At 37.6% G+C, this 18,657-nt stretch overlaps 1 protein-coding gene across 2 annotated transcripts in view; it reads right to left on the bottom strand.

The window, feature by feature from the left end:
* nploc4 (NPL4 homolog, ubiquitin recognition factor) overlaps positions 1 to 18,657 on the bottom strand; it is a 68,174-nt gene that overhangs the window by 13,238 nt on the left and 36,279 nt on the right. For both annotated transcript variants that reach the window (XM_060844912.1, XM_060844913.1), the window contains 7 exons: positions 16,799 to 16,885; positions 15,337 to 15,408; positions 12,378 to 12,504; positions 10,679 to 10,839; positions 7,772 to 7,843; positions 4,564 to 4,659; positions 1,135 to 1,251 (listed from right to left, as the gene is read on the bottom strand). In XM_060844912.1, the coding sequence (XP_060700895.1) occupies positions 1,135 to 1,251; positions 4,564 to 4,659; positions 7,772 to 7,843; positions 10,679 to 10,839; positions 12,378 to 12,504; positions 15,337 to 15,408; positions 16,799 to 16,885 (732 nt within the window). The remainder of the gene's footprint in view (positions 1 to 1,134; positions 1,252 to 4,563; positions 4,660 to 7,771; positions 7,844 to 10,678; positions 10,840 to 12,377; positions 12,505 to 15,336; positions 15,409 to 16,798; positions 16,886 to 18,657) is intronic.

Genomic DNA, 18,657 nt, shown 5'->3' with positions numbered 1-18,657 from the left:
GGTATAGTGGACAATGAAGGAGGTTATCCAAGATTACAAAGGGATCTTGATCAATTGGGCCAATTGGCTGAGGAGTGACAGATGACGAGTTTAATTTGGATAAATGCGAGGTGTTCCATATTGGTCAAACAAACAAGGGCAGAACTTATGCGGTTAATGGTAGGCCCCTGGGTAGACAGACCTTGGTGTTCAGGAACATAGTTCTTTGAAAATTGCATCACAGATAGTCAGGGTGCTTAAGGCGGCTTTTAGTATACTTGCGTTCATTGCTCGGACCACAGAGTATAGTAGTTGGTACAGCATTTTGAGGTCGTCTTACATTGGTGAGGTCACTTTTGGACTACTGTGTACATTTCTGGTCACCCTGCTATGGGAAGGATACTATTAAATTGGAGATGGTGCAAAAATATTTACAAGGATGTTATGAAGACTGGAAGGTATGATTTATAAAGGAGAGGCTGGGTGGTATGGGAGTTTCTTCCCTGGAGCATAGGAGGCTGAGGAGTGACCTTATAAAGAGAGATTTATAAAGTTATGAGGGGCATAGGTAAGGTGAATAGCAAAGGTCTTTTCCCTAGGATGGGGTAGTTCAAAACTAGGGGGCATATTTTGAAGGTGAGAGGGGAAAGATTTAAAAGCGAACTGAGGAGCAACCTTTTCACAGAGGGTGTTCGTGTGTGGAACAAACTGCCAGAGGAAGTAGATACATTTACAACACTTAAAAGACGTTTGGACAGAGACATAAAAAGTAAAAGGTTTGAAGGGGTATGGGCAAAATGCAGGCAAGTGGGGCTGGTTTAGTTTGGGAAACTTGGTTAGCATGGATGAGTTGACCACGGGGACTGTTTTAGCACTGTATGACTCTATGACTATTACTTTCAATCAGACTAAAATTGTCCAAATTACCACAGATAAATTTGCCCCATCGTTTTCCAATTCCAAACAGCATTAATGTTTTGGATTTTTCTCCCCAGTTATTCATTGCAACCAAATATCTTTTAAACGAATAAAACAAAACTCCTTTCGGGTGTGGTCACAACTAGACAACTTAGGGATTTTAAACAAAAATCAGATATGTTAATAGAATGTCTAAACTGTTACATTGTATGTTCAGGGCTATTGAATGATACTCACTCTGAGCGGCATAACATCATTGGTTACCAGAAACAGAAGTAGGTGGAAATCTGAGATGACATCAAGAAAGACAGCAGATTGATTCTGTGATAGGTAGGAGGCAAGGGTATGGAAATCCTGTAGTAAACAAAGGAAGTTACTGTTTGCTGCTTTAAGGAACACAAGAATAAAGACAAAAACCGAAATTGCCGAAAAAGATTCAGCAAGTCTGGCAGCATCTGTACAGTGAAAGGCAGAACTCTGAAGGGTCATATTTTGAAGGGTCATGGAATTCCCATAGTGTGGGAAGAAGTCATTCGGCCTATTGAGTCTGCACCAACCCGCTGGTCACTGGACCCAAAGTGCTTTGTCTCCACAGATGATGCCAGACCTGTTGAGTTTTTCCAGCAGTTTCACTTTTTGCTTCCAATTGCCAGCATTTGTAGTTCTTTAGTTTCTAAAACACAAAAATAAAGCTTGTATTAAACAATACTTATTTTAGCTAGTTTTGAGAAGGTTTGTAGCTCAGGTTGAGGTCGACTGTTTGCTGAGCTGAAAGGTTCATTTTCAGACATTTCATCACCCTACTAGGTAACATCATCAGTGAGCTCCGGATGAAGCACTGGTGATATGGCTCGCCTTGTATTTGTGTTTAGGTTTCCTTGGGTTGGTGATGTCATTTCCTGTGGTGATTCCATTTCCTGTTATTTTTCTTGGGGGTGGTAAATGGGATCCAAGTCAACACGTTTGTTGATCGAGTTCTGGGTTGGAATGCCATGCTTCTAGAAAAAAAAAACTAGCCACCAGGATACATGAACATCAACTAGCTACAAAAAGACATGACCCTCTCTCACTAGGGTCTTTACATACAGATGAGAAAGGACACCACTTCGACTGGGACAACACATCCAACCTAGGACAAGCCAAACAGAGACACGAACGAGAATTCCTAGAAGCATGGCATTCCAACTGGAGCTCCATCAACAAACACATTCTAACTTATGTGACACAAGTAGAAGGTTCTATTTGGATGACCCAACTTTCCTCAAAAGTTCCAGTTAATATTGTTAATGCCAATTCAGATTATGCAGATCAGACATTGACTTCCTAGCTCATTGTGAAGAATCAATATAAAACATTTACCACCCCCTGAGAAAAAGAACTGGAAATGACATCACCAACCCAAGGAAACCTAAACACGAATAAAAAGCAGGCCATACCACTAGTGCTTCATCCAGAGACTCACTGATGTTACCTAATATGGTGATGAAACGTCTGAAACTGAAGCTTCCAGCTCAGCAAGCAAACCTACATCCAGAATATTTATTTTTTGGTACTGTGAGTATTACCTGAGGGCACTAATACTATAACTAATATAATACAGACCGGGCAGATTGAGGTTTCATATTCTTGTTTCAATGAGTTAACTGTTTTAATTCAAGGAATAATAAGAAGGCCACAATTTAAATAATTGCTACGCTGATAGGCAGAGGAGGAAAAAAAGCCAACAAGCTGGATGCAGGTTCAAACGTGGCATTCAAGAGAGCATTGGATGATGATAATGGGTGAAAAAATATACAGAATTACAGGGGGAAGAAATGTTTGGAACAAAGCCAAAGTTTCCAGCGTACCAGTGCAGATATGTTACGTTAAATGGCCTTCTTTTGCGCTGTAACATTTTGTGATTCTACTTCCTATTGCTTTTGAATGGCTTGTCCTGGAAAATGCATATTGACAGGTAAAGACTGAATGGGCTCTGCTCTGATGCTCACCACAGTTAAACAATACAACACTCACTGTCAATCTAAACAAATAACAAGTGTTAACTTGGGTATTTGAAACCATCCCTCAGCAAGAATCAATACCTTCAAGAAGGGAACAGAAGTTTTATGACTGTTTCAGTCAAGTAACTTATCAAGGTAGAAATTCTTCGAGTAAAAAGTGAGGTCTGCAGATGCTGGAGATCAGAGCTGAAAATGTGTTGCTGGTTAAAGCACAGCAGGTTAGGCAGCATCCAAGGAACAGGAAATTCAACGTTTCGGGCCAGAGCCTGATGAAGGGCTCTGGCCTGAAACGTCGAATTTCCTGTTCCTTGGATGCTGCCCAACCTGCTGTGCTTTAACCAGCAACACATTTTCAGCAAGGTAGAAATTCTAACTTATTTGATACAAGTAGAAGGTTCTATTTGGATGACCCAACTTTCCTCAAAAGTTCCAGTTAATATTGTTAATGTCAATTCAGATTATGCAGATCAGACATTGACTTTCTAGCTCATTGTGAGGAATCAATATAAAAAAAATGACAACTTCTACTGGAAATCTATGCAATACATTACTTCAACATAAATTTGGATCAAATTATAATGCACTTATCTGAAGTCAATTTAAATTGAACCAGCTGTTCAAATTATAGTCTTAAATGAGATATTAAAACCAAACTCTAAACAGTTAAACTTGATCCTAATGAGCTACCTTCTGAACAATTCATGGTCACATGAGTTATTTAAAAAAAAACTTGCAGGGTATAGCTATAAGAGTAGTTTTCAGTGTGATTTATTTGGGTGAATCATAATCAAATATCATCACAATCCACAGTCGTATTTTAGAGAAATATAGCTTTGTATAAATTTCTGGTTTTGGGGTTAAACCCAAAGGCAAGTTAATTCTCACTGAGCCACGCTAAAATAACTTGAGGGAGTTCAAAAGATTATGAAGCAAAACCTAAAAATCCCATCGTGTGTGTCTGTTTGTGGGTGCGCGTATGTGTTTTAGTGGAGGTGGCAGCTATGGAAGTGAAGAAGTGAAGATAAAGTGTGAAGAAAATGCAAACATTAGATGTTCATATAGTTGTAAATTTGGAAACGATAGAGCTTTAAGCAGTAAACTCAAGCATAGCTGTACTCTCATTGGAGTGATATTATTGAAATGTAATTGTTAGCCACAATCTGGGTCATTAATAAACACAATCTATTACTGGGGGTTTTCATTAGCTTTTGTTATCCTACAATTATTGGCCACTCTTACTTAGGAGACCATTTACTGGGTGCATCCATATGCCTCTGGATATTTTACACTGTAGCCTAGTGGTGGTGTTTGTGTTGTAGAGTCAAACAAACCAACATCCATGCCAATAGGTTTAGTGAAATGCAAGAATGAAATCATTTTACAACAGCTGTGAATTTATGAGGTGGATTATTATGTTCAACAATTCACATGTGTGTGGCAAGTGCTGCTAGTTACTGCTTAAAACTATGTCAGCCAGCTTCTCTGCAATAACACAGAAGGCAAAACAATCCTGTAAGAAAATTCAAATGTAGGCCAAAGAGAATTCACAGTTCATAAAAATTTCAGCTCAACTGTTGGTATTCTGTTTTGTGCCTGCTTCATTTTATGCGCCCATTCAAATTTTAACAGAATGCTAACTTGTTCATTACAGCAGTGAAACATTTACCTGTGTCTCTCCGACGACATCCCTGTTCACAACAGGGAAGGGGTGTGGGGATGCAGCAAAAGTGTAAACAGGATCTTTTGGAAAAGTTGTAGGAATCTATATTGGATGTACAATCAATCAATCAGAATAAAAAAATCAAGTTTATAGATACAAAAGAGAAAATCATGAAAACAGGCAGCATATAAACATATTTGGAGCAGATATCGGCCATTTTGCTCCACAACTTGCCACTTAACAAGATCATTGCTGATCTATGTGTTTTGAAATCCTTATTCCTGTTAACCTTTAATTCAACTGCTGAACAAAAATCTCTCTCCTTAAAATCCTCAGCAGCCTTCTGATCAGAGAGAAAATACATTCTCGTCTGCCCTAAAAAGGGTGATCACGAACTTTAAAAGTGTCTCTTAGTTTCAGACTCACCTACATGAGGAAACATTTCCAGATCGACCTTGACAAGATTATTCAGCATTTTATATACTTTAATCAAGTCCCACAATAGTATTGTTAGAGAAAAGGCAGACTAGTATTTCAGAAATATACCAATTGTTAGGATACTTCTGACTAGGAGTCTACACACAAAAACATCACCCAGTCCTGTCATATTGCAGAAGATGCACAATTGCTTCAAATTTGCCTTATTTTCTATTTTTAATTCTAGAATTCGACATTTGCACTTCTTTAAAAATAGATAAAATGTTTCCATATTTGAAACGACTTTGGATAAAATTATCTTTAGGAATGAGATAGCCAGATTTTCTATAAGACAGTAACAACTTGCATGCACTGACTACCTTTAAACAGAGAAAAGGTGTCCTGTGCTTCTCAGGAATATGCACAAAAATAAATGCCAAGACAATGTAAATATGAGATGGGACCAAAGCTTTGATCCACATCTTTGTAAGAGCATGTTATTTGGGGAGAAGGATGGATGAATTGAAGAAGAAAATCTTAGAATTTGAAGCTTTGATAGCTGAAAGCACAGCTGTCAGTGTGTTAAATCTGAGTGGGATATATAAAAAAAGCTGCAGACAGAACAATGGAGTTTTAGCCAGGGGTGAGGGCTTTATGGCTGGGCAAGGTTATCAGCTAAGGAGTGTATGGTATTTAGCACAATGGTGAAAATTCTTCACTGGAGACAGTAACTGACAATGAGTTGAGCAAAGGCAGTGAGCAAGTGGGATTTTGTGCTGTAACAAAAAGACAGGAGAAGGTTAAATTGGCTTGAGTTTCTATAGAGAAATTGGTGAAATCAGAGGGGTGAGCATTAAAACATTTCAGCTTGGAAGAAACAAAGATATGGCTGAAGTTTTTATAAGGACAGGTGTAGTCTTTGCAATGATATCAGCTTGTTCTGCCAGATAGGCTTCAACAGAGTGGGAGGGCAGACAATATTCAAAAACATGGAATAAGGTGGACTTTGTGGCTATGATGTCACAAAGTTAAAAATCTCACAACACCAGGTTAGAGTCCAACAGGTTTATTTGGAAGTACTAGCTGTCAAAGCACTGCTCCTTCATCAGGTAGCTGTGATCAGGTTGAGAGACTTTTTAAACTTTGTCCACCCCAGTCCAACACCAACAATCCACATCATGATGTCTCAACACATTTTAAAACCAATGAAGTAGGAACCTAGAAGGTTTTGCACAGGATATTTACAAATTATGCACAGCCCAACAAAATATATTTAAATGGTGCAGAGCATTAAACAGAACAAGCCATGCAAAACAGTTTAAAGGGATATTGACCGTAATAATTTAAAACTATTGCTTGTGGAGAAGTAAGGCTTTCGGAACAGTAGTTGGGATCTATACATGCATGTTATTGCTAATAGAAATCAGTGCCTGGAACACCTGCACAGGAAGCAGCTTCAGATTCTAAATATTTCCATGTACTGGCAGCTGCTGGGCTGTCTGCCGATCTGGTTTCACTTAGATTTCTGTACAGTGCCTTACTTTGGCTACTGTTTTAAGAACAGTGCCGACAAACTATAATCCTCCACATCTGTCTGTTATTTCTCAAGAGAATAATCATTGACCAAAATCAATCAGCACTGCATGACAAATAAATCTGTCTTAATAATGAACGAAACTGAAAAAAACAGTTTTGCAAATCAGTAACCAATTCAACAAGTTAAAATAATTAACTGAATCTAATAACTTGTATTAGATGGGACAGCAATGCCCAAACTAGGTTTTGAGTTTGTCTGCTATGATACTAATTTTGCTTGTCAGATATTGGAACTTGTAGGGTTGGTTACCAAGTGAAAAACATTTAGGATTAATAGAGTATAATTTTAGTTCTAAAAATAACAAATTTCACCATGTCTACTACCAGGCTGCATGTGATCAACATTACAGGGAAGTATTTCACCACTGAATAGAAACTCAACTGAACATGCCAATTTTCTCCCATTTGTTCTTTCCTATAAGCACTCACTTATTGTTGAGTTAGGTGTCAGGTTGCCCAAAGCCATATATCTGTGAACCCCAACAGGGAGTAACATCAAGATGTTCCTGTTAAGGGTACATCATTGCCAAGATGGTAATTTGATCAAGCTTCTCCTTCCTTAGCCCAGGAATGCTGAAACTAAATGTAGTTCTTCAAATACCATTTGGCTGGCAACTTTCCATTCAGTGTGACTGAGTTATTCATAATTTTAACCAGTCTTGTTTTTGTATAGCTACAATTCATCTTCAACCAGAAGCTCTACTTAACGGATTTCTGTTCTTTTAAGAAACAAACATACACATAAATGTTTGGTTAAAAATACTGACAAGAGCAAAATAAATTTACAATGCAATTTGAACATAGTATGCATTAAGGAAACTAGTTTTCTCAAGAGATAGGAGATATAGTAGATAGATGTTGCCTGTGTAATTTGTACTTCAGTAATTGAAATGACTTAGCAGTGAGTGAGATGACACACAAACTATGTGTACTTCTCATCAGCCTCAAACTTAACCCACATTAATGCCACCAAACTACCCATTCAAAACATGATGCCCGTGTTTAAGCACATCAAGTTTATGCCTTTTGATTCTGCAACAGAATTATTTCTGTATTGCAGTACTGGCAAAACAACCATTAATAGATTCAAGCTCCATATTATGCAGCCACAATCTAAATGTTTTCTCGCTTTATCCAAGGAAAAATGAAATACAGTCCTGATCAAATTCAGGATTAAAGATTTACCTTGGCTCATACTTACATCTATGATCAGATACTCAACTGGCAATGGCCTTGCTAACTGTGTAATTTCGTTACCAAATTTGTCTATGTCCTATGAGAGAGAAACCACACGAACAGTTTACATGCTTTGGGTTAACACTATTATCATTATGAAAAATGTTTTGCAAAATTTCTACTCAAAATTAAGCTTCTGTTAGCAATAGTAGTCTAGCATTCGAATAAAAGAATAAAACAGCCTTCAAAAGAACTTATTCAGTCTCGTAAAATGGGCAGATAGATGAAAGTTAATGCACAGAATCACAGAGCGATGGATTCCCAATGAAGCATTTGGACAGGCAATATGAAGTAAATGGTATCATTTTTATAGGGAATGCAGGAACATGAAGGACTGGGGATTCTTTGAAGATAGTAAAACAAGTTGGTAAAAGCTATCACTTTTACAAATGGTGATATAGAGAACAGGAGCAACAGTGTTTTGCCAAACATTGATAAGTGATGGATTAGGCTGCAGTTGAAGAATCAGATCCAAATTTTGAAGAAAACAAATTGCATTTACATTGGATCCTTAACATAGTTAAGCAACCTGATGTTCTTGACAGGGGTTTATCATACAAAACTTGACACCAAGACCAGAAAGTAGCATCAGTTCAGGTCTCCAAGAACACCTTAAAGGATGAAAGACTAATTAAGAGATTGAGAGTGTGAATTCCAGAATGTAGGGCCATGGCAGTTAAAAGCATCCTCATCAATCATGGAGTGATTAAAATCTGGATACACAGGTCATAATTGGACGAGTGCTGAAGTCTGAGAACTGGAGGAGATTACAGAGATAGGTCAGGTTATATAAAAACAATTAGTATTTTGAAAATGAGGCATAGCTTACAGAAGGTCAGTGATCACAGGAGTGATGCATGAACAGCCTTTTGGATGAGTAGAAGTTTATAGAGTTTAGTAAGCAAGAGGCTAGTCAAAAGCCTGTTTACAGTCACAAGGCAATGACACAGACAAGAATTTCAGCAACTGAGCTGAGGAAGTGTTGAAGTCACACAAACTTCCAATGGAAGCAGCCAGTCTTAGTGATAGTGCAGACATGTGCTCAGAAGCTTAACTGAAAATCAAATCTGACACCAAGGATGCGTTTCAGCCTCAGCTGCCAACGAGGAAGGATGGAGTTAGTGACAAAGAAAGAGTTTGACGACAATGGATTGGTTTTCCCAATACCTTGTTTTAGTCAATTTCTGCTCAGCCAATGCTGAGTGACAAGCAAGCAGTCTGACAATTTAGAGACAGTGGAGTGGTCGACAAGGGCATGAGTGAGGTATAACTGGCATGCTTTAGCTTTCATGTGGAAAGTGATGAGGTATTTGGAGATGATGTCACCAAGGAGCAGCACGCAATGAGAAATAGAAGGCAGCCCAATGCTACAGCTTTCAGAACAACATTCCCCTTATTTTGTTTGGAACGTGCTGGATTTTTAAAAATCATCCCCAGAGAAAATCTGAGAATCTCAAAAGATTGAGGAACTTGTTACATTAGAAAGTCAAGTATATTCAAAAACATGGAATAAGGTGGACTTGAAGTAGAGAATGTCAATGTGGAATTTGACAGAGGTGTTCAAAGGTATGATGCATTTTGATACGATAATCACGGAGGAGTGTTTCTATTAACTGAATCAGTAACTTGAGGTCACACATGTAAGATAACTGGGAATAAAACAAAAAGATTAAAAGGTAGCAAATTATAAACTGATTGCATGGCCTGACAGAGAGGTGGAAACGGATTCAGCAGTAGCTTTCAACAGGCTGCTGGGTACATATGTGGACAAGATGTTCTTAAGATACCTTTTTTTGTGCTCTAAGATTCCATAAAATAATTTATGTATTATTTTTATGATAGAAAAATGCTGTCAGAAACTTCACAGGAGTGATGACTCAATGCATAGACACAAAGCCACAATAGATTATGACAAACTTAGACAAACAGATAAGTTTTAGGAATTTCTTAACAGAGACAGGTTTAAAAAAAAAGTAGGGCAGTTTAGGAAGGGGATTCCAGAGCTGAAGACATAGGCAACTGAAAACACAATCACCATGGTGCAGTAAAAAAACTCATGGCTGCAGAGATGTCAGAACTGGAGGAGCGCAGAGATCTGGTAGAGCTGCAGGAGATGAACAGTCAGGAATGAAGAGGTCCATAATGGCGATGGACGCGAATAACCTCACTGATAGAAAGGACATGGCGTTGGTTGCTCAATTCAGCGTTTCATGGGACATCAAGGCTGCAGACAATTTGGTTCAGCCTCACATTGAAATGAATACTCAAGATGTCTCAAAAGGAAAAGTTTCTTCACTTTGGTGAACAATTTTCCTTAAGCATGAAAACAACGTTAAACAGTATATCGTACTGTCACTGATTTCATCTTTTTTTTAAATCACTCACGGGGTATGGGTATCTCTGGCTGACGAGCATTTATTGCTATCCCTAATTGCCCAGCTGACAGTTAAGAGTCAACCAGATTGCTGTGGGGGTTCTGGAGTCCACTTTGCTTCGAACCTCAATGGCCCACAGCACCAACTTTGTATTTTCTTTCCTTTCTCCCTGCAAGATTATAAGGCTGACCTTAATAGCAAACAAGGAGAGAATGTCAATAGGGAATTTGACAAAGGTGTTCAAAGATATGATGCATTTTGATACGATAATCAGGGAGAAATGTTTCTATTAACTGAATCGGTAACTTGAGGGCACACATTTAAGAAAACTGGCAATAAAACAAAAAGATTACAAGGTAGCAAATTATAAGTTGATTGCACTGCCTGACAGAGAGATGCAAACAGATTCAATAGATTGAACTATTTATTGCAATTGTTTGGACTCATGCTGCACATTGTGTTACACAGTGTATACTGTCAGCTAATCAATCAATTACCTTATAGAAAACATCAGGAACATACTGCTCACTAGAGGACTCCTTAACATATCCCAGCTCTGGTGCATCTCTGCACGGCAGAAAGCAGTCATCGCCTACGAGAGCCATACACTGATTGGAAACTTGGTAACCTTCAAAATGAACTTGATTATCTGGGCCACCTAAGGAAAGTGAAAACACAGATTTGCAGTAGGAAACATACCAAGTCCTTGTTTAAAACTATTTACCTTTAACAAGCAATCTTACGTGGTCTGTGTTCTTATTTAGTGTGCAAGATTTGTTTTAACACAGTTTACCACTGGCATAACTGAGACACACAAACTAATCGGCACCAATTGGATTGGCCTCTTCCACACTTTTATCCTTACTTTTGCTCTCTGATCCCCTGATGGTGGCTGTCTCAATTCCTAACTCACCTTCTTGGTGGCAATCCTCAGACTTGCAGTGTCTCTTGCTACCCTGACTCACCCTTTTATCAAATCTCCTGAACCCTCACTGGGATTAAAGGGCTTGAGACATAAGCAGAGAGAGATAGAAGTAGCCGCAGATGACTTTCTTCAAATGAATTGCTGGTTAACCTCATCCTGTTTTGGTCAGAAATCTCCTGGTAACAAATCCCTGAAGCTGACAATGCAAACATCATACTGGGACATAACTCCTCTCTGCTGATGTAAAACCAGCAAAGCTTACAGTGCTTGCTTACACTATCACTACTTAATCATGGTCACAGCTCCCCATAATTCTGAAACTCAAGCCAGAGTGGAAAGGGAGGTATCTGATAAAACTCCACGTGAGGAGAACTTACTACCTGCAAGTTGAAGCTGCTCTTCCTGCTTCTTACTGGTCATCTGTAGTGAACGTTCAGGAGCGCAACAATCAAGTGGGAGAATTGGAAAGCATGTTCAATGAGATGGTAGGTTAGGGAGCAAATGAGGCCACAGTCAGAGGGTTGGCAACAATAAAGGTTTACAAAAGGTGAGAGATTATGACAAGCAGGTACTACAAGTGGCAAGTTACCATTTTCATTTTATATTGCTCAGTTCACTTTATTTTAAAATATTTTGTTTATCAATATAGAAATTTATCACTGTAAAGAATCTTAAAAAGGTATATACTTTAATGTTTTTATTTCTGAAGAGAAAGGCTCTATAGCATTTGATTGTAGCTTTTACGTTGATTTTAATGGCAAAATATGATTCACCTCAAGTTGCAACTTTCAGGAATACAACTATGAGTTTTAAGTGAGAACTTACTGCATGCATGATGCATAGATGTGATGGGAGACTGCATTATTTCAAGATTTCCAATCCTACTCTCTTGCTTAAATCAGTGCATTTGCAACACATTTCTGATCCAAATTAAAAGTCAGAGCAAAAAAGTTGCAAAAATGTAGGTTTTGTTCAAAGTACAAAGTTGACATTTTTACATTTAAAAATTTGACATATCTAGTCACCACTGCAAACACAATTCTTCCAAACCTTGTTCTGCTGCAAGTGCTGCAGCCAAAAAAATTAGGGAGCTTCAGATTCCTGATAGGGAGAAACACAACAGATTTTCTCCAGGAGTTATACCAAGAATCATGGTTGGCAGAGAAATTTCATTTAGATCAGCCTTTGCAGCTGCTGTAAGTGGTGCAGAGGTTAGTCTCTATATTACAATATTTTTCATAAGCTGAGATTTTATCACAATTAACTCATACCTGTTGCTAAGACGGTAACAAACTTGGATCCAAAATGATTGACAGGAGATAGGCGGCAAACATTTGGATGCTTATTTTGGAAATCTCCTGCTGTGATGCATTCTTCTGCGCTTAGAAAATGTGCATCCTGACAAAGAAAAATAAAACCAGCAATGCTTCAAATTTCTAAGCTCAGGTAACATAAATACAGCTGTTTAATTTTATTTTTGATTGCCAATGTCAAAACAGCTTTAGGCTGTAGCTTGAATGACTAGAATTATTACCACTTAACTAAATGGGTTTAGGACCAGCAGTTGGTTGGTCCTCCCGAAGTAACTCTTTATTCCGCTACCAAGCAACATGCTGGTGTTGGCCATGTTTCCACACGATTTGTAAGGCTTGTACATCAATGCCAGATCCTTGTTAAAAAAATTTAAAAATAATTCCTCAGTTCCCCTAACTATTTTCTTCGCTTATTTCAAACATTTCTCTTGACAATGCAATGCTTTCTGTTTTGATGAGTCAGACTGGAAAAGCATTCAGGCTTTACAGCAATCTGAAAAAAAATTGTTTTTCCGACCTACTTTTTCCTCTCAATGCCAATTAGAAAGTTAGAATCAATAACTTCTCAGCATTGATTACAGACAGTGTCTTCCAGTATTCATCCTTTAGAAACCTCAATCCTTTTTTTCCCCAAGGAAACAGTTTCAAAAATGTTATATCTTTATCCTAACTCAAATTACTTATCCTTGGTACCATATAGATAAATATACCATTCCCAGCCTATTAATTTTGTTTTCACTACGGGTTGTTCTAAACAGTACATACTGATCTTTTAACTGTGGTCTGCTATACACCTTCCAAAGAAAAGTCAGTGACCAGATAAATAAGAAGTGTGCCCTGTTGGCACTACACCAGTTTCAGCTGCTCCCAGTATGTTGAGTGGAACTTCCACCCTTCATGTCAGAGGGACTCCTATCTCCTGGAGTTGTTGGTCAATCTGACTGGCCAGCAGCTCCAATCGTCCTGACATGCCAGAGATCAGTAGAGAATACTGTCTGGACTGCAAGCTGTGCCAGGATGAAGGTGCCAATGGACCCCCTGAGTAAGGTAAGCAAGGGCATTGGATAGGGTGGGTTCAAGAATCTTTTGGGTGGGGGTGGGGTGTGACGGCAGAGGGAGACAGAGCAGACAGTGAGCTTGAAGTCCAGGTGAGGAGACAGAAAAGAGTCAATCCCTCTTCCCATTCTTAAAACATTTTTTACAAAAATGGGCTGCTCATTCCTGCCTGCTTTATTCCTGCCCCATTTTACCCAGCCCCCAAGAAAAAGACACCCTATGTGGCTCTTAAATTTGTCAGGGCAATAGGCTGGACTTTATCATGAAATTGTATTCTCTTCAATTCAATGTCTCTCTATTAGCTTTCTCTCCACAAGGCGGCACGAGATCTGGACTATTTCTTCCAATATCAGTGTGGATGGTAGTGAATGTAAGTTGCAAACTGACTTCATTTAAGTTAATAAAATTTGACTTATCTTCCACAGTTGAGCATATTGAAGAGACTTTTAAAAATGTATATAATTTAGTTTTGCAATGCATTTTTATTAGTTAGATGTATCTAATAATACACTTATGATGTTCAGGTACTGTTTTATCAAATTAAGGCCCAGTCTAACAAGAGTGTCCTTTTCTAATTTGAAATTTATTCACATAACAGAATCCTAGAAATAAGCTTTGCAGAAGACAAATAATTCTGTACATGACTGACACTTTAAAATTTAATGGAATTATGAGTTGATCCTTTTCAACTCAGAATGACAGGCACATCTGCATGCGTCTGTAGTGATGCCATTCTTGTCTGGGAGAGTTTTCTGGAATGCAGCAAATATCTTCAGAGTAAACATAGCTCCAAACATTTTCAGAACTCAAGCTTTTTTGCCTTATTTCTTTCTAGCATTAACTTAAAATTATAAGTATCAAAAGGCATAGTTTTAAAAGCATCTTTCCGTTCTGTTACCAGTTCAATCTGCTACAAACACAACTCATTTGTCTGAAGAGCTTATTTTGAATAATCCTGAAGGAAAACATTCTCAATTTGGGAAGTTAAAAATCACAACACCAGGCAGGTTTATTGCGCAACAATAAAGTAGCAAATCCAGTACCTATTCCTACTACCTCAGTCAACGAAACTGCATACCAGTTAATTACCTGAAAACTAAAAACCATAACTTTGTATGGCCTTATAACATTAAGCCTCATCAACAATGGATCCTGAATGGACCAGAGAAGTTAAAATAGATTCTTCTGCCCTAAACATATGTTTATTCAATTGTTCTAGCACCATTAAGAAGCAGTTTCATTTTATACCAGAGCTGCAGTTATCATATAAATGCAGTCTGGATAGAAATTCAGGCCCAACATCATACTGGCACAAGTACAGCAAGAAGTTATACTTTCCATTTCACGTCAGAGTGAATAGAAATTTTCTTTTACCTTCCAAATTTAAATCCAGTATGTTTTAGCTTTACACTATGAACCATGATGTGTGAATGCTCCATAGCTCAGAGGGGATAGATAAAGAAGGTGGAAGGAGAAAACAAAGTGGATATGAAAAAAAAAGCACAAAAACAAAGTAATAATAAGGGGCCTATTTAAAAAGGTCAATGTATTAAACAGAAAAACTGCATACAGAATTTGAATTGCATGTTTCTTTCAGTTTTATTGAATGATAGATTTCTTTAAATTAGCAGGAACAATAAAAAAAATCAGGTTTTAAATAATTTTAAATTAAATACATGTTATGGAGAAAAGCGTAACAGCTAAAGTTAATATTAAAATTGGAAGCTGTGAAAATTGAATAGGTGGATAGCCCTGTTCTCTGTCAGATCAACAAACACACTTGAAGTGTAGCTTAGTTTTTAAAAAACATAAAAATACAGTATGCATTGGAGTGATCAATTTTCAATGAAAAAATTCTTACCTTATTCCTGATAAATTTGACAGTGCCTTTTCTTGTGTCCTCTGATAATAGATCTGTGAATATCCAACCAACCTGAAAACGATAATGTAACAAGTCAAACACAGCCTAAATTATTAGGGATGTGTGTTTTAACCTTTCCACCACATGTCAGTGAATTTCCATTTAACTTTCAGTCAGAAGCAGAGGACATATTAACTGACTTACATACTTCCTCTCACTGCTATTGTGTGTGTGGCCAACAAATACATTTAAAAACATTGCAAAACTGATAGGGTGAGTGCAAATGGGTATGGAAAATCTGGCCCTGACAGTAGGCTTACAGCACCAATATTTAACTGAGTTAGCACATCTAAATATGATCTTTTACTTATAATTTCCGATCTGACCGAAATAGTTCTTTTATTGAAGTACCAAAGTTTGAACATTTTTGATAACTGTTGTTAAATTTAAAGTAAAGTAACACTTGGTAAAGTATTCAGTAATGAAATATATTAGAGTTGCAGCTGCACCTTCTGCTGAAACATGGAATAGTTTTGGAGAAATGTACATTCTGCTACCAAAAAAGCCAAAAGAGAGCTGTAGAATTTTGCAGCGACAAATTCAAAGGAAGTTCAACTCCTAGTCAAGAAAGCATTGTTTGTGCTGAATTTTTATTTGCTTATTTACTACTTAGCTTTGCTTGCACAAGCTTAGTTTTGCCATATTAAGATTTTGTCAATAAAAAAAATTTGAATTTTCCATTTTAATACTTCAAAGCAGTGCAATCTGGAAAATGACTGCTATTTTTCCATAAAGAGTTTGGAAAAGTTTCTTGTATAATTTCATGTAAAGACCCAAATTTACTTTGGATGGTTATTATCCAGAAGTGGCTTCTACTTAACAAGTCAAGAATTCAGTTGCCACTGAATTTAAGATCTTCCTTTTTCTACTTATCAGGGCTGCAAGTTAAATAAACTTTTCACGCACTGAGATCTCACATTGTCCTGCCATAGCTGCTGGAAACAATTACTCCATTTACTGTAAAGCAACTTTCCACATCTGCTTATTATTACTATAACAGAAAAACAATGCAAGCTCCAACTAATGGAAGAGAGATCTTTTTAATGTCGGGCATAAACTTCAAAATGTGTATGATCTTAAAAAAGATAACCAAAGAATGACAGATTATTTTGTAATAATTAAAAACTTGGTATGACATTAAAAGTTCACTTATTCTTGAATGGACAAACCTAATCTCTTTTGGCAAACATGCGAGGTATCTCGTGGGTCAATACACAATTTCACACCTTCAAGTGTTTGAATGCCGAACCTCAAGAAAGAACTGATGCCACTGCCCTCCAAACGTTTTGTTGCAATTTGGAAGGCAACATTCCAATTTCTGAATGTAACGATGCAAATTAATATGCAGACGCCAAAGTCGCCATCCAGTAGTACTAAGTCTTACCAGTGCCCTTTCACTCACCTTTCTTAATCCAAGTTTAGCAGCAATTTCATCTACAACTTCAGCTTTTGGGTCTTCCAAGAATTCTAAGCTGTTTGCTGTACCAACCTAGACAAAGAGCAGTCAATCAAAAAAGCAAGCTACACTCAAAGATAAGCAACTATGCGTTCTTACACAGTGATGTTTTAAGGGTGGCAGATCACCTATTTCTCGAGACACACTGCTGGATTAACTAAAACTTAATGTTGCGAGCTCTCAATGTCAATATTTTTGGGAAGATATATGAGCTTTATACAAAGAATGACAACTGTCAGTTAGAAATAACCTATTCTGATCAGAATTCAATTAAATCTAAGGTAAAAGGTAGTCTCCAAAGTCTTAGTAGACCGTACAGCCACTCTCATATTAGAGAGAGGTGAATGCAGGTAGTTTAATATGAGGCTCACCGTGCCTCAGATCAATTTTTGTTTTTGGCTGGTGGGTGGGTAGCCAGTCCTGGGGGTGGGGGGGGGTGGTGAGAGGGAGAAAAAGGACAGACCATCGTGGTAACTTTAATTAGTGCAGAAACTGAATATATTGGCAACACTTCGCATCACAAACCAGCCATCCAGTCAACTTGAGCTAACTCCCCACCACAACTCCCCCCAACCAAACAGCAAAGTGGAAATTGAGGAAGTGAGTAGTAGCAAGGACAATTCAACAGCTCAAAACTGGTCACAGAATTAATTTCATCCTTTCTATTCACACCACTGATGGATCGTGAAGATTAGAGAAAACAAATAGAGAAACATACTTCCAATACATGACATTCTCAAAGCTTACTAATCTCTGTTCTGGGAGCAGGAGAGGGCAAATTGCCTATTGACATAAGTAACTATTTCCACTTACGTTAATGCAAAGAAATATCCAAGTTTACCTCGAAACAGATTTTTCATTCAAAGAGGTGGATTGGTTACTACCAACCTTTATGAACCAAGTGTTATTCATCTCTTAAATTAATGATGCTGCATTCATTAATTAATGGATTCCATCTTGCTTGTTGGCAGTTGACAGTGTAACTGTTCAAAGATATATGATTTACTCCTGCCACATTAGGCTGCTGTAGGATTCCAGTTAGGTTACCAAATGCAGGTTTAATGTTGTCATCACAATCTTTGGACTAGTGAGCACCTTCTGAATGCACATGTAACAAGAAATGTGGGTCTTTGCTCTATCTTTAAGGATAGAAACAATGGTCAGCAGATGGAGAAGTGTTCACTTATGATGCATTGCTTAGACCGGAATGGGAAAATAATAATCATGGTTTGATAGCAAAGTGCTTACATGACTGGACTAACCAATCAGAGAGAACTTTAATTTATGTATTTAAATACATTTGCAATAAAAAGCTGGTTTCAGTAACGGTGGCCATGAAACTACCAGACGGTCACTAAAAAATTCATCTGTTTCAGCAACGTCCTCTGGGGACAAATCTGTTGCCATATTCTCTGGTCTATGCACTCCTTCAAATCCACAACACTGATTAACTTTTTACTGCCATGGAATTGGCCTATCCAGTCACTCAGTTGTTTCAAGTTCAATAAATTCTGGCCAACTTGCAGTGTCCACATATCGTTAATGAATTATAAAATAAAAACTCTTTCCACAATATCTGGTTAGAAATAGCATGCTATGTGTGCATTGAAAAATTAATAAGATATTGAAGCAATTCAATACAAAATGCAGCAACGCTACAGCATTTCTGAAAAGATGTGCATTCCAATCAATGAATTCTGAACATTCAAACTAGCATGGCAACAAATATAATATTTATTTATATTGTATCATAAATGAGCAGTATATTTATTGCTAGAGTAATCAAGTCAACTCACAAAAACTGG

This window comes from Hemiscyllium ocellatum, chromosome 25 (assembly GCF_020745735.1).
Source record: "Hemiscyllium ocellatum isolate sHemOce1 chromosome 25, sHemOce1.pat.X.cur, whole genome shotgun sequence".
NCBI lineage: Eukaryota > Metazoa > Chordata > Chondrichthyes > Orectolobiformes > Hemiscylliidae > Hemiscyllium > Hemiscyllium ocellatum.
Note: the sequence above shows the minus strand (reverse complement) of the source record. Positions and strands in the feature narration are given on the sequence as shown.